Source organism: Camellia sinensis, chromosome 15 (genome assembly GCF_055761805.1).
Source record: "Camellia sinensis isolate YWXY chromosome 15, ASM5576180v1, whole genome shotgun sequence".
NCBI classification, from domain to species: domain Eukaryota; kingdom Viridiplantae; phylum Streptophyta; class Magnoliopsida; order Ericales; family Theaceae; genus Camellia; species Camellia sinensis.
The window spans coordinates 75810731-75825416 of NC_138975.1; the positions used below are offsets into that span (position 1 = coordinate 75810731).

The following is a 14686-nucleotide window of genomic DNA, read 5'->3' on the forward strand; positions in this document are numbered from 1 at the left end:
AAGAAACCAAATCACCCGTTTCTCTGTCATTAAGATTTCTAGCAAAGCAAGAATTCCAAGAGATAGGTGTGTCATTAGAACATGCCAAAGAAGAGATGGTTGAATTATGAGACTGAGCGACCCTATCAAGGCAAGGAAAAGCATGGTCAATGGAAGAATAATACACCCACACATCTTTCCCAAAACTGGACATCAACCCCATTTCCCACTCTTAGAGCAAGAGACCTAGACCAAAGCGTTAAAATGTGAGATACAAATTTCCAAGGAGATCGACCTTATCCCCTATTCACAACTTGAGGGTCTCTACCAGTAACATGAACCCCATATTTGTTCTTAACCATAGATTGCCATAGTGACTCACCTTCATTGGAAAATCTCCATAACCACTTGCCAAGCAAGGCAATATTCCTAGCCACAATATTCCCAATTGTTAGAACCCTTTTCTCTTAGAAAGTGAAACAATTTCCCATCTAACCAAATGATCCTACCTACCCTCGTCCTTTCTTTCACAAAGGCAATCCCTGATCAATTTTTTAAATTTTCTTTGCAATTCTAACCGAGATTGTGAAAAGAGGCAAAAAAAATAGACTTGAATCCCACTTAGGACTGCTTGGACCAAAGTAAATCTACCCCCTTTTGACAACATAACTCTCCCGTATCCCTCTAATCTTTTCCTAGTCTTTTCAATGACCATAGGCCAAAAAGAATGACTCCTCGGATTACCCCTAACGGCAACCCCAAGTCCTTAAATGGTAAACTTTTAGTGGAACACCCCAAATCTTCTGCTACCCATTGAACCGTATCTTGTTGCATGTAATTCCCATTACATTACTCTTCTCAAGTTGACCTTGAGCCTTGAAATCATTTCAAAGATTCTGTTTTTTTTTTTTTTTTTTTTTTTTTGATCAACTAAATCATTTCAAAGATTCTTAGTAAAGAAAGAAGGCTACGAACCTTGTTCATCTCTTCAAAAAAAGAAAATAGTGTCGTTTGCAAGCATACCAGAGATGGGATACACAAATCCCCTCCCTATTACAAAACCATAACTCCACCTCCCTAGCCTTATCGACCAACTTCCCCAGCACATCAACAAGAAGTAAACATAGAAACGGCGACAGTGGATCACACTGCCTCAATCCCCTTGAAGCCCTAACAAATTCTCGGTTTACCATTAATGATAATGGACATATTGCATGGCAGAAGACACCCCCTTATCCACTTGCTCCATCTCAACTCATATGCTTTTCTTTTTCCAAGACAGTCCAAAAATTGTCAATCAACATGGCCATGTGCCTTTTCAAACTAAAAGATGAGAACCTCCTTTTTCTTACTCCTATAACCACTTTATTTGTCCCTAGACAACCATTAAGAATTTGGCAACCCTTCACAAATGGTCCTTGAACCCAAGAGATAGTAGAATTCAAAGATCTTAGTCTCTTTGATAAAACATTTCCAAGAATCTTGTAAAGAGATGTGACCAAACTAATGGGCTTGAAATCTTTAATCTTAACAGTGTTATCTTTTTTTGGAACCAGACAAATAAAAGGATTTGTGCACAAATTTATCACTCCTTTCTCAAAAAATTCATCAAAGACTTTAACCAAATGCCCCTTCACAACCTCCCCAACAGACCTAGAAAACAGCCATAGAAAAACCATCCGGACTTGGAGCTTTGCCTTTATTGCAATAAAAAACCACATCTCTAATCTCCAATTTGTCAAATGGTCTCTCAAGCTATCTCTATCCTCCTCAATAAGCATCCCTCAATGCCTTCAACCCCTAGTTTGACAACTCCCTCATCTGAATAATGATCCAAGAAAACAATAAAAACTGCAATAAAATCCTTGATAAAAATATTATTTTTGAAAAATTACGTCTGCGGGATCTAAGGCTTCTTCTAAGTTGGCATTTTTTGTTTGGTCTACGACTAATGGAAAGATCCTTACCCTTGATAATCTCATTAGTCATTAGGAGGAGGTAGATTTATGTGAATTGGTGTTTTATGTACAATAAAAAAGGGGAATCTATCAATCAACTTCTTATTTAATGCATGGTGGCTAGGACTTTTGGTCCCTTGATTTTAGGAGTGTTTGGTTTGGTTTTGATGTCCCCTAGGAAATTGTTAGAGTTGTTGCACACTTGGAGGGAAACTAGAGTGTCGAAGTGAAGGAAGAAGGCTTGAATTTTGGTGCTTTTGGTTTTGGTGTGGTCCATTTGGGGAGAGCATGATGAGACTACTTTTGACGGCTCGGAAGACCCCATTACTATATTAAAGAACAAATTTTTTTTTCCCTATTTTATGTAGTTGGTTTTGTGGTTTAGTTTGAATCTGTTTGAAGGAACTCCACCACCAATTGACGGTCCCATCCATGCATGATGAAACATATACCTACTGCATCAAATGCAAGATAGATTGGAAGCAAAACCTAATTTTCCATTATAATCCTACATAAGAAGGTGAAAGATTCTCGTAAGATGACATCCCCACAACAACCTATTATTTTGAAACACTTCCCATCTCCAAAACAGAGTGAGCAAAACACCCACTCCATATGGTAAGAATACCATGAAGTACACTGATTTCAAATGCATTTCCTCCCAACCACATATTTATCCAAACTTTTGCCATTAGGATTTGTTGCTAAAATTGGCTGGATGATGATGCATTGAATATAGAGTCGTCCTAAACATATTAATTATTTATTACAAACAATATGATATTCAACATGCTCAAGTTAGAAAATAAAGTCTATAAACATGATTAATCACCAAAAAAAAAAAAAAAATTTGTGAAATCATGAGAATACTGGACATAAACTTCAAAACATAGGAAATCGTAGTTGAACAATTAAGCCACAAATACAAGTAATGAAACTTTAATGCATTCAATTCCAGAAAATTCAACTAATAAATTTTTCATGTATTCTATCTCCACATTGAAATAAGCAACACCTTGGAAGCCCTTAGGGTTGTGCAATCATCTATGTTACATGGACTCGGGTATGGGTGTCGGGTGTGAGGATGTATCTAAAAGTCGGATTCATCAAACCATAAATTTAAGGGTACGCGGACTCGCCAAAAAATTGTCATATTTTTATATTTTTAATTAATAATCATGTATGTGAGATAAAATGGTGTTATATGTCACTTTCAGTGTCAAAAAGACATTTATAGTAATTATACAACAATATGTACTTATAATAATTGTATTATATACAATTATATAAGAAGTGTCCATTGAAAAATATCCAACACATATCCCATACCCTTGTTCGAGTATCGGGTGTCCGACACGGGTATTTGATTTATTTTGAAGAGTCCGTGTAACAGAGACTCTAGGTTTTGGCTAGTTGGTAATTTGGAATGTAATGACTATGTTATACTCTATATTTCTGATGATTCCTTCAATAGATCATATTTCTAATATTTACTTCCATGTTGTGATCTACTCCTAAGAGTTCCTATCTCTCTCTTTCTATACCCTCTTCTCCCCCCTTCACCCGTTCACACATTGAACATACATTTTTGAATTCTTTTCTGACTTATGAGTTTCATATGCTCTCTTAAGCTTTATATGCAGTTTCTGGTCTTGCAGTATTTTTCTAGTTTGAGTTTCTTTTAACCTTGACTTATGTACCATTTATGAGGATCTTTTTATGTGCCGATTTCTTGGATGTGTTGCAGGTTTTATACAAGCACAAGATTATTGTTTTTGGTGGTTTCTATGACACTCTCAGAGAAGTGAGGTTGTTGTTTCGGTCCTCATCAAACAATTTTAGGATTATTATGAACTCTTTTTCCTTTGTTAATTGTATATGGTTGTTGAATATTTCATGTTCTGTCCTAAACATATACAAGGGGTTTAATCCCATTATTTATTTTGGTTGCTTTTGTGTGGTATAATTGTATGTTTTCTTTTTTCAAAATTTATATATATTTTACCTTGAAGTGCTTCTGGCCTGTGTACTTGTTTAAGGTCTTGATGATTGCATGAGATATGTTTTTACTTAAACAAGCACATTCAAATGTTGAACTAGAAAGTTTGCCTATTCCAAATCAGTGCTAGTTTATTTTGGTTGAGCAAGATACTAATTCTTGACATTTTAGAGGGTTCAGCAAGTTGGATCAACACATTCTTGGACAATGATTCAGGATTGAGCAGGGTAAGATATCTGCTGAGCCCATCTTCAAATCAAAAACTTCGTCTAGGGAGATGGTCTCAACTCCATTGTGGAGTTGATTAGATGATACATATGAGAAATAGTAGTCACTAAATATAGGTGTTTTGAGGAAGGAGACTTCCTCTCCATTTTCTTATTCTTTCAAATAAATTCTCTACTACTTATTTCAGGAAAGACATTAAGTACTTAATTAATAACAATTGATCTTTTTTTTTCACACCAATGATCTACTTATAAAAAATTGATTATTTGTGACCCATAATACTTAAATAAACTAAAGATTGAAACTGCACAGATGAAATTGATAATCTTGCTGGTTTGATTGTACACAGGAAAATTTACATGATTTCAACAGTTTTGCATTAGAATTTTCTGTAGCTCAATGAGGCCTGAATAATGAAAACTGAACCAGATGTGAACCTTGTTTATAGTGGTTCATTTACTTTTCATGGAATCAAATAATTCAACTCTAGACCAGATCCGAACCTTGTTTATAGTGGTTTATTTACTTGTCATGGAATCAAATAGTTAAACTGTATTGGTGTGATTGTATTTAGATTTTGGGTTTGCTGCAACATGTAATATTTGAAGGTTTCCATATGTGCAGGTATTTCAATGATTTGCATGTCTTTGACCTGGATCAGTTTAAGGTGAACAGATTGGTCCCTCACTATTCTATAAGTCTAAAATTATGAAGTTGATAGTGTAAGGTTCATACTAATCTACTAAAATTAATGCAATGCGGAATTGTAGTGGCAAGAGATAAAACCCTCGCCTGGATGTATGTGGCCGAGTGCTCGGAGTGGTTTTCAGCTTTTTGTTCACCAAGATGAGGTGGGTAAACTGGAGTCAAGCATGGATTATACTCCTGTCTTAATATAAATTATTTTGTGTTTGTGGAAGCTAAATTCCACTAGCAGCATCCTGGTTGTATGATTATGAATTATAAATTCTTCAATTCTGCCAAAAGATTTCGTTAATGTTAAACTGAATGTGTGGTACCTAAGGAAAATTTCTTTAATGTTAAACATGCTAAAAGATCCCATCCAAGTGGAACAAATTTAATCTCATCGCATGTGAGATATGATGCTTCAGGTATTGGTGCTGATGTTCTAATGTACAAATATATTGAACTGTTCAGTTTTGTCATGCATGAAAAGGGCAAAAACACTAACTGAAACTTGCTTAAATTCAAAGATGAGGGCTGAATATGGCAGTTCAGTTGGGAATGCCAAAATATAGATCCATATACCATCTCGAATTTGAATTTTATATCCTTCTCTGTGTTGTTGTATTTTTTCCCCCAAACTGAAGTATCCTGGGGTGAAGAAATGTGATATCCGCTCGTCATATTGCAGATATTTTTATATGGTGGCTATTCCAAAGAAGTTTCGTCTGATAAAAATGGCTCTGAGAAGGGAATTGTTCATTCAGACATGTGGTCCCTTGACCCTAGGAGTTGGGAATGGAACAAGGTTTGTATGCTTTCTTACCTGCAGACCCCCATCTCCTGCTTGGGAGTTGGGGATGGGGCTAAATAATGATATACATGTCAACAAGTAGAGAATTGGTGCATCATTTTTGTGATTTTAAGCTTCCTTTATATGTTTCATGTTGCTCTGTTTTGGGTACATGACTATGTTTTTTTTGTTTTTTGGTTTTTGTTGTTGCTGCACATGCTTAATGTAACTTGACATAATCCCAGCTATTTAAGGGTAGTTACATTACATTGGCCTGTTCTGTATTCATGTATGACCCAATGAAATTAATGTGGTGCCTCTTTTGAGAAATGTTTCTCACAGACACAGGCAGAGAGTACAGCCTATCTGATGATGAAATACTTAGCTTATTGTATCATCTTGCTGATGTAAACTAGGGGTGCAACTTGGGTGGACTCAACCCGAACCCAGCCCGAATTTTTTTAGAGTTTGGATAAGATATTTTTACATTTGGTATGGACTTAAGCAAAAATTCAGAAGCCCGAATTAGATTTGGGTGGGTTTGGACAAAGATATCAAACAACCCCGAGCAACCCAAAACTTGAATTATACATATATAGATATATAAAAATATTAAATATACATATAAAGTATTAGCCATTACATGATATTAATGTAATTTAGATTATTAAATCATAATGAATATATATTATATATACAAATACCACAAAATCTTACATTTTTTATTCTCACTCATCAATTGTAAAGACTACTATAGCGGCATCTCTCTTACATTATATACATTATTTGTTTTGATGTTATTAATGATTTTCTTAAAAAAAATGTAACTAAAGTCTAATTTTAATAATTTAATAATTTCGCTGCCAAAAAAAAAAAAAAAAAACTAAAACTTATTTACAATTCAGGCAATTCAGGTTTTAATCGGGTCGGGCTTGGGCAGACAATCTCGAGTTACAATTCGGGTTTGAGCAGGCCTGGGTAGGTCTCAGCACAACTTGGCTGGGCTTGGACAACCTCCGAACCCGCCCGAGTTGCACCCCTATGTAAAACATAGAAACATTTCAACAATGCCTTTGAATTGTTTTGTTTTAAAATTTAAAATTATTGTCGCTTACTGTGAGAAGTACACAAATCAGATCAGACAGATTTGAGCCTGCTCCACGAGGCATACAAGGCTCCAGACTTATATCTCTTATTTATTTATTTATTTATTGTGTTTGATTTATTATTATTATTTTTTTAAATATTTTTTTTAATAAAGAAAATTAAATTATAGAACTACACATTATGTGAGACCACTGCTTGTTATCTGGTCACATATTGTGCTTATATGTGGACTAAGTTGAAGAAACAAATTACAAGCTTCTGTTCAATTGATACTTCTGATTGATTTTTGTATACAAAGTTCTTTTTCTAAGCATGAATTTTGTACTTTGAATTTCTTATTTTATTTGTTTTCTGTAGAAAGAATGGATGCAATTTGTTGGCAGTTTTTTCCCTGGTTGTCGCCTAAAAATATATCTTATATGTAGACACCCTTTCTTTCACTACTTCCAATGATTCTGCAGTCTGCACCATATTTGTGTGTTGATCATGCAGTTTAAGCAAGCCTAGTTCTCATGTAGCTAGTGGTTCTTGAAATTCAACTAAAGAGATTTTCAAAAAATAAGTTGCTTTTCAAATATTCCTTTCCTAGTTCCATACCATTATGTTACTTCATAATGATTCAGTTTTCCAGGTATAAGGGAGTTGTATCCTACATTGGCTTTCCTTTTGTTTGGAAACTTCCCTTTATTCAATGCTTTTTACTTTATTTATATTCCTTTGTATTTATTCACCCAAAAAAAAAAAAAAAAATCCTTTGTAATAGGTAAAGAAAAGTGGGATGCCGCCTGGGCCTCGTGCTGGTTTTTCTGTGTGTGTCCATAAAAAGCGGGCTCTACTTTTTGGGGGTGTGGTGGACATGGAAGTTGAAGGTTGGTTTCTTTTTATGTAGAGGCATTCATATTTTTTTCTCTATTCTCTATTATCAAATTATCCAAATTAGTCTTTGTTTTCAAATTACCATATGCATTTGTTTTTTGTCATTTCATCTCATCAGTAAACAAAGGTGAACTCAATTAGTATTAGACAAGTCTCGTGCCCATGGAGCTGTGCATGTTGTCTGATCCCTCAGCTAGTGACAAATAACAAGTATTAGTGTTTTTCTCATCATGACAAGTCAATATGTACACTTAGGTTGTATTTGGATTAGAATTTTGGGTAGGAATTTGGAGAGGGAAAGAGAAAAGGTGAGTGAAGAAATGTGAATGAAATATAAGCTGAGATTTCTAAATCCCTATCCAAATCTACGATCCAAACACAATGTTAATTTTATCTCCAATGTAGGCCAATCCCACTGACATATTGACTGGAATTTCTATTTATGCCTGGGAGATATTCTTGTTGCTGTTTAGATATATTTGACCAACTTAGAAGGTAGCATTAGTAGATGACAAGTGAAACTCCAAAGAAACTATTTTATTGTATAGGTTCATTATTGTAAGGGTGAGAGAGGATGGTAGATGGTGGTGTCATAACGTTGTAGAGGACACTATATGGTGGTGTCATAACGTGGTAGAGGACACTGTATGCTAACCGGAATCAATGTCGGGACAGTTTAGAGGGTCATGTCGGACCGTAGAAAAAGGTGCACCCTCAAAAGGCGTGCCCAATTTTATCAAAAGGCGTGCCCAATTCATCAAAAGGTGTGCCGGACATGATGGCGAGGCACGTGGACGCCTTGGCTTGCGTGCCCGTTTGTCGGCTGGTGGCAAGAGGCGCGCGATGCGCGTGGCTGCCTCGGCTATTTAACCAAGACGAAGGCTGAGGCTGAGGCATACCATTCTGAAACCTCTGAAATTTTGGCAGTCTGAAACACTCTTGAAACCCTGCGCTGAAACACTGAGCAACCCAAAACATGGCCTCTTCTTCCCGTCCAGCTACCCAGAACCTGCTCACGCTCTTTCCAGAACTGAACGAGCCCACAAGAGAAATAACTGGTGCAGTGGCCAGTGAACCTCAACCAAACACCTCTGGTTTTGCTCCATTGAACTTTCCGATGCGGTCGGTGGAGCAAAGAATGGCAGTGCAGTCAGATGTGGAGGCCAACCAGTATACTTTGAAGGCATGCGTGGAAAGCATGACGGCGGTCACAAACTTGTCGAACCGGCTGCAGAGTAGGACAAATGAGGTGCAGCATTTAAACTCCCAGCTGGCTCTGCTCCAACGCATGTATAAGGATGCGCGAGCAGAGATAAGCGTGCTAAGGGCAGAAAACAAGGAGCTGAAGCGGAAGGCCACCGTGATGTTCCGATTTGGAGGGCCGCCATATGCTGCAGTGGAAGAGTATGGGGGAGTGATCATGCCCAGTGGAGTGGGAAACACGGAGGCAACACCGGCAAGGGCGCCTCAGGACGGAGGCAAGAAGAAGAGACCGGCGGCAGAGTAGAGAAGAAAAATCCCACTGTGGGTGCGGTTGTTTTGTTTTTTGTTTGTTTGTTTGTTTTTTTTTTTTTTTTTTGGATGTAAAATGGTGATCGGGGTGAGTCCCGATATGAATAAAGCAAGTGTTTTTGGCAAACTCGAATGGTAGGTGTGGTAATGCAGAAAAATTAACTGGAATGAAATTTTTTTTTTTTTTTGTTTTTTTTTTTTTTTTGATATTGGTATCATGGAGTGGGCGGTGGTACAAAAATATTGTGTAGAAAAAGAGGGAGATGGTGGAAAATTATTGTTTAGACAGAGAGAAGGCATGTGAGGTGTAAAGTGGAGGACAAAATAAAAGAAAAAAAGGTGAGAAATGTGATGATTTCTGTCCCTTCGCACAAAAACAGTACCACTAAAAGATGTTGTGGCTGCAAAGCCTGAAAAACTCAATGCATCAGTGGTTGATGGCGGAGACAATTGGAGTGTGGGACAGAGACAGCTTCTGTGCTTGGGGAGAGTCATGCTAAAACACAGCAAGATTCTGTTTATGGACGAAGCAACGGCTTCTGTCGACTCCCAGACCGATGTTGTCATTCAGAAAACCATTCGCGAGGACTTTGTGTCGTTTACAATAATCAGCATAGCTCACAGAATACCCACAGTTATGGACTGTGACAAAGTGATGGTTATGGATGCTGGATGGGCAAGGGAATATGAAGCCCCATCTCAGTTGCTCGAGAGGCCTTCGTTATTAGCCCAGCAATACTCAGATTACTATGCATTTAGAGGCCATGAGGTGTACCAAACACCATTCAAGGAGGGGAAGAAAAGAGGGTCTGAGAAGCTTGATCAGAAGCAGGTTGTCCATAGGAAGTCCATTGATGCATTTGGACAGAGGACTTCACAGTATAGAGGTGTCACAAGGCATAGATGGACCGGTAGATATGAAGCCCATCTATGGGACAACAGTTGTAAGAAAGTTGGAAGAGGCAGGAAAGTGAAGGTATGTGTACAAAATTCCAGCGGGCAGCGGAGGCAAGGTTGCCGGCCGGCTGCCCGCCGGTGAGAAAACAAAATACGGGCCTAAATCTTATGGCTCTGATACCATGTAGAAATTTAATGTATAAAGAGAAATAAAGAATTGTATTATTGATTCATGTATTGATGGATGTGTTTACAATTCCTATACAATCTATATATAGAAGAAAATGTGGTAGTAGGTGTAGTGGAGGTGATAGTGGGTTAGGTGAAGTGGAGTGTGTGGTGAAGTGGAGTGTGTAGTGGAGTAGGTGAAGGTAAAGATGGGAAATTCTAACAGAAAGGATAAATGGGGTGGGACATTTGTCTGTATTGATACTTTCTGAAATTTTAAGATGATGATGACTGCCATTGTAGTGCAAGCTGTTGGAAAGTCAAGGAACTCTGTACTCGCAAAAAATTGAGCATAGCTGAAGTAGGGATGTTAAAGATTGATGTGGGCAGAACTGGATCCACTTTTTAACTATTTTTTGTAAAGTGTACTGGGATAATATATATTTTTAACCATTAGTAGTTGCACCAATAGCAAACTTAGAAAATATGAGGAAGAAGAACTCCGAAAATATGAGGAAGAAGGAATATATTTCTGTTATATTCAAAACTTCTTATTTTACAAGACCAAATGACACTCCTTATATAGGAGATATTACAAATATCATTATAACCCATTATATGCCACTTACATATTATATATTACCACTATCTACCACTATCATATTATATACATGCCACTATCTACCACCAACACCACTATCATATTCTATACATGCCACTATCTACCACCAACACCACTATCATATTCTATACATGCCACTATCTACCACCAACACCACTATCATATTCTATACATGCCACTATCTACCACCAACACCACTATCATATGCCACTATCTTATTATATGCATTAACACAAATTTCCAGCACTCCCCCTCAAGCTGGTTTGAAGATATCTTCCATAGCCAGCTTGCTAGTCAGCTTATCAAATTGCTTCTTGTGTAGTCCCTTCGTTAGCACATCAGCTAATTGTTCACCTGTTGGAAGGTAGGTCATACAGATTATGCCAGCATTGATTTTCTCCTTGATGAAATGTTTATCCACTTCTATATGTTTTGTGCGATCATGTAGAACTGGATTATGAGCTATAGATATAGCTGCTTTGTTATCACAATAGACCTTCATAGGTGTCGGGTGAGAAAGCTTTAATTCTTCAAGAATTCTTTTAATCCACATTACTTCACAGATTCCATGGGCAACAGCTCTGAACTCTGCTTCTGCACTACTTCTAGCTACCACATTCTGTTTTTTACTCCGCCATGTAACTAGGTTCCCACCTACAAAGGAGCAGTATCCGGATGTTGATCTCCTGTCTGTAACACTTCCTGCCCAGTCTGCATCTGTATATACTTCAACTTGAAGATGTCCATGTTTCTTGAACAGTAAGCCTCTCCCTGGAGTTCCTTTCAAATATCTTAAGATCTTATAAACGGCCTCAAAGTGCTCTGCCCCTGGTGAGTGCATGAACTGACTTACCATGCTGACTGCAAAGGCAATATCAGGCCGCGTATGAGACAAGTAAATCAATTTCCCGACAAGTCGCTGATATTGTTCCCTCTCTTTGACTTCTTCAGCCTTAGCAGCTTGTAACTTCAAGTTAGGCTCGATCGGAGTCTCCACCATCTTACAACCAAGCATACCTGTTTCTCCAAGGAGATCAAGAACATATTTTCTCTGATTAACGAATATACCTTCCTTGGATCTTGCAAATTCCATTCCGAGGAAATACTTGAGGGCTCCCAGATCCTTAATGTGAAATTCTTTTGCGAGTTTCTCTTTGAGGGCTGCTAACTCTGCTTCATCATTACCAGTTAAAATGATGTCATCAACATAAACAATCAAAATTGCAATTTTACTGTTTTTTGAATGTTTATAAAATATTGTGTGATCTACTTGACTCTGCGAGAAGCCACAACTGATAACTGCCTTCCCAAAGCGTTCAAACCATGCTCTTGGTGATTGTTTGAGTCCGTATAATGACTTGTTCAATCTGCATACTCTGTCGCTTCCAAGTCTCTGCTCAAATCCCGGCGGTAGGCTCATGAACACCTCCTCTTCAAGATCACCATTGAGAAATGCATTTTTAATGTCAAGTTGATGTAGAGGCCAATCTGAATTTACTGCAAGAGATAACAGTACTCTGATGGAATTTATTTTAGCAACAGGAGCAAACGTCTCCTGATAGTCGATCCCATAAGTTTGAGTGAAGCCTTTAGCCACCAGTCTCGCCTTGTATCTCTCAACGCTTCCATCTGCGTTACATTTTATCGTAAACACCCATTTACACCCAACTGTTTTCTTGTCTTTGGGTAGATCAACTAGCTCCCAAGTACCACTTCTCCTTAAAGCATTCATCTCCTCCATGACTGCTAATTTCCAATTCGGATCATCCAATGCTTCCTGTATATTCCTTGGAACAAACAAGTGTGAAATCCTAGATGTGAAAGCTCTATGGTTTTTAGACAGTCTTTGATAGGAGAGGTAATTTGCAATAGGATGTTTAATGCAATTTCGGACACCTTTCCTAATTGCTATAGGAACATCAAGGTCGGAAATAGAAGGAATAGGATTACCTAAAATTTCGATGCCAGAACTCGGGTGGACATTCGGGTCATTAGGATGGACATTCGGGTCATTATTCCTCAGATGAAATCGCTTCCTAGTATAAACCTGAAGCTCAGGATTTAGATCATTTTGTAGTACTTCTCCCCCTAAACAAGAATCTTCTTGACTAGGCACCATAGAACTTGGTTCTCCTAAGTGATCATTATCAGATAGATGTGGTTTTTGTGTAGGATAAATGACATTGGGGAGCGGGATAGAAATATCCCAAAAACGGTCTTCTACTCCACTTGTCTCCCCCTGAAGAGAAGTGTTGGGGAAATAGGATTTTGTTTCCACAAATGACACATCCATACTCACATGAAATTTCTTGGTTTGAGGGTCGAAACACTTATACCCCTTTTTGTTTGAGGAATAACCCAAAAAAACACATTTTATAGCACGGGGGTCAAGTTTTGAACGAAACTGACTAGGAACATGAACATAGGCAGTACATCCAAAAACTTTGGCGGGTAAATCAGAAAACAACCTCGTGTCAGGAAAAAAAGTTTTGAGACAATCGAAAGGCGTTTTGTATGTTAACACCTTTGTAGGCATCCTGTTTATCAAATAAGAGGCTGTTAAAATTGCTTCACTCCATAAATATTTAGGAACATGCATGTAAAACATTATAGCACGTGCTACTTCAAGTAGATGTTTATTTTTTCGTTCTGCAATGCCATTTTGTTGAGGGGTATCCCGACATGTAGATTGATGAAAAATTCCCTTTTTTTCCAAAAACTCACCCAACTGCTCATTGAAATATTCTGTTCCATTATCAGAATGTAAAATACCAATTTTGGTTTGAAATTGGTTTTCAATCATATTGTAAAAATTTGTGAATAAATTTTTCACGTCAGATTTTTTATTCATCAAATAAATCCAACATAAGCGGGTATGGTCATCAATAAATGTAACAAACCATCTTTTACCAGAAAGAGTAGTGATTTTAGAAGGGCCCCAAACATCACTATGAATCAAATAAAAAGGTTTGGAAGCCTGGTAAGGTTTTGGCAAATAAGTAGAGCGATGAAATTTTGCAAAAATGCAACTTTCACAATGAAAAGAAGAACAATCAATCCCTTTAAATAATTCTGGAAATAAATGTTTCAGATAAAGAAAACTAGGATGTCCTAGCCTATAGTGCCATAGCATTATTTTTTCTCGAACAGAGATTGAACTAGTACTATTAAAGCTCTGAGCTTTTTTATTACTAACAGGTACTTCATCAAAGTAGTAAAGACCTTTAAGCATCCTAGCACGCCCAATCATCATCCCCGAGTTCTGGTCCTAAAATTCACAATGGGATTCAAAAAATGTCACACGACAATTAGAATCCTTAGATAGTTTACTGACAGACAAAAGGTTACAGGCTAAGTTGGGGACGTGAAGAACAGCATTGAGATTAATTTTCTCAGTTAGTTTAATAAATCCTTTTCCTGCAATAGGTGAAAAACTACCATCGGCTATTCTGATTTTGTCATGACCGGAACAAGGGAAATAGGTACTAAATAAATGGGAAAAACTAGTCATGTGATCGGAGGCACCGGAATCTATGATCCACGGAGAGAAGTTTAGGCAAGAGAAGGCTTTAGGATTTCTACCTGTTTGTGCCAACAAAACACTAGGAGTACCGGATGAGGAGTTGGATTTTATCAGCTTTAAGAGTTGATCAATCTGCTCTTTGTTGAAGGGACCTGAATCGGCTTCATTAGCGGTAGGAAAGCCACGATTCTTCTCTCCTTGTTTGCTGCTTTTCCAGTTGACAGGTTTGCCATGGATCTTCCAACACGTTTCACGTGTATGGCGAGGCTTGTTGCAAAAATCACACCAGACCCGTGGCTTATCATCAAACCTGCACTAGTAATTTGCAGCCTTGTTGGCC

The 14686-nt window shown here is 37.6% G+C and overlaps 1 protein-coding gene across 3 annotated transcripts in view; it reads left to right on the forward strand.

Annotated features, from left to right (window-relative positions):
* Window positions 1-14686, forward strand: part of LOC114317461 (Galactose oxidase/kelch repeat superfamily protein) — a 48339-nt gene that overhangs the window by 15214 nt on the left and 18439 nt on the right. For all 3 annotated transcript variants that reach the window (XM_082909153.1, XM_082909154.1, XM_082909155.1), the window contains exons 7-11: window positions 3685-3746; window positions 4789-4831; window positions 4935-5015; window positions 5540-5656; window positions 7512-7617. In XM_082909153.1, the coding sequence (XP_082765279.1) occupies window positions 3685-3746; window positions 4789-4831; window positions 4935-5015; window positions 5540-5656; window positions 7512-7617 (409 nt within the window). The remainder of the gene's footprint in view (window positions 1-3684; window positions 3747-4788; window positions 4832-4934; window positions 5016-5539; window positions 5657-7511; window positions 7618-14686) is intronic.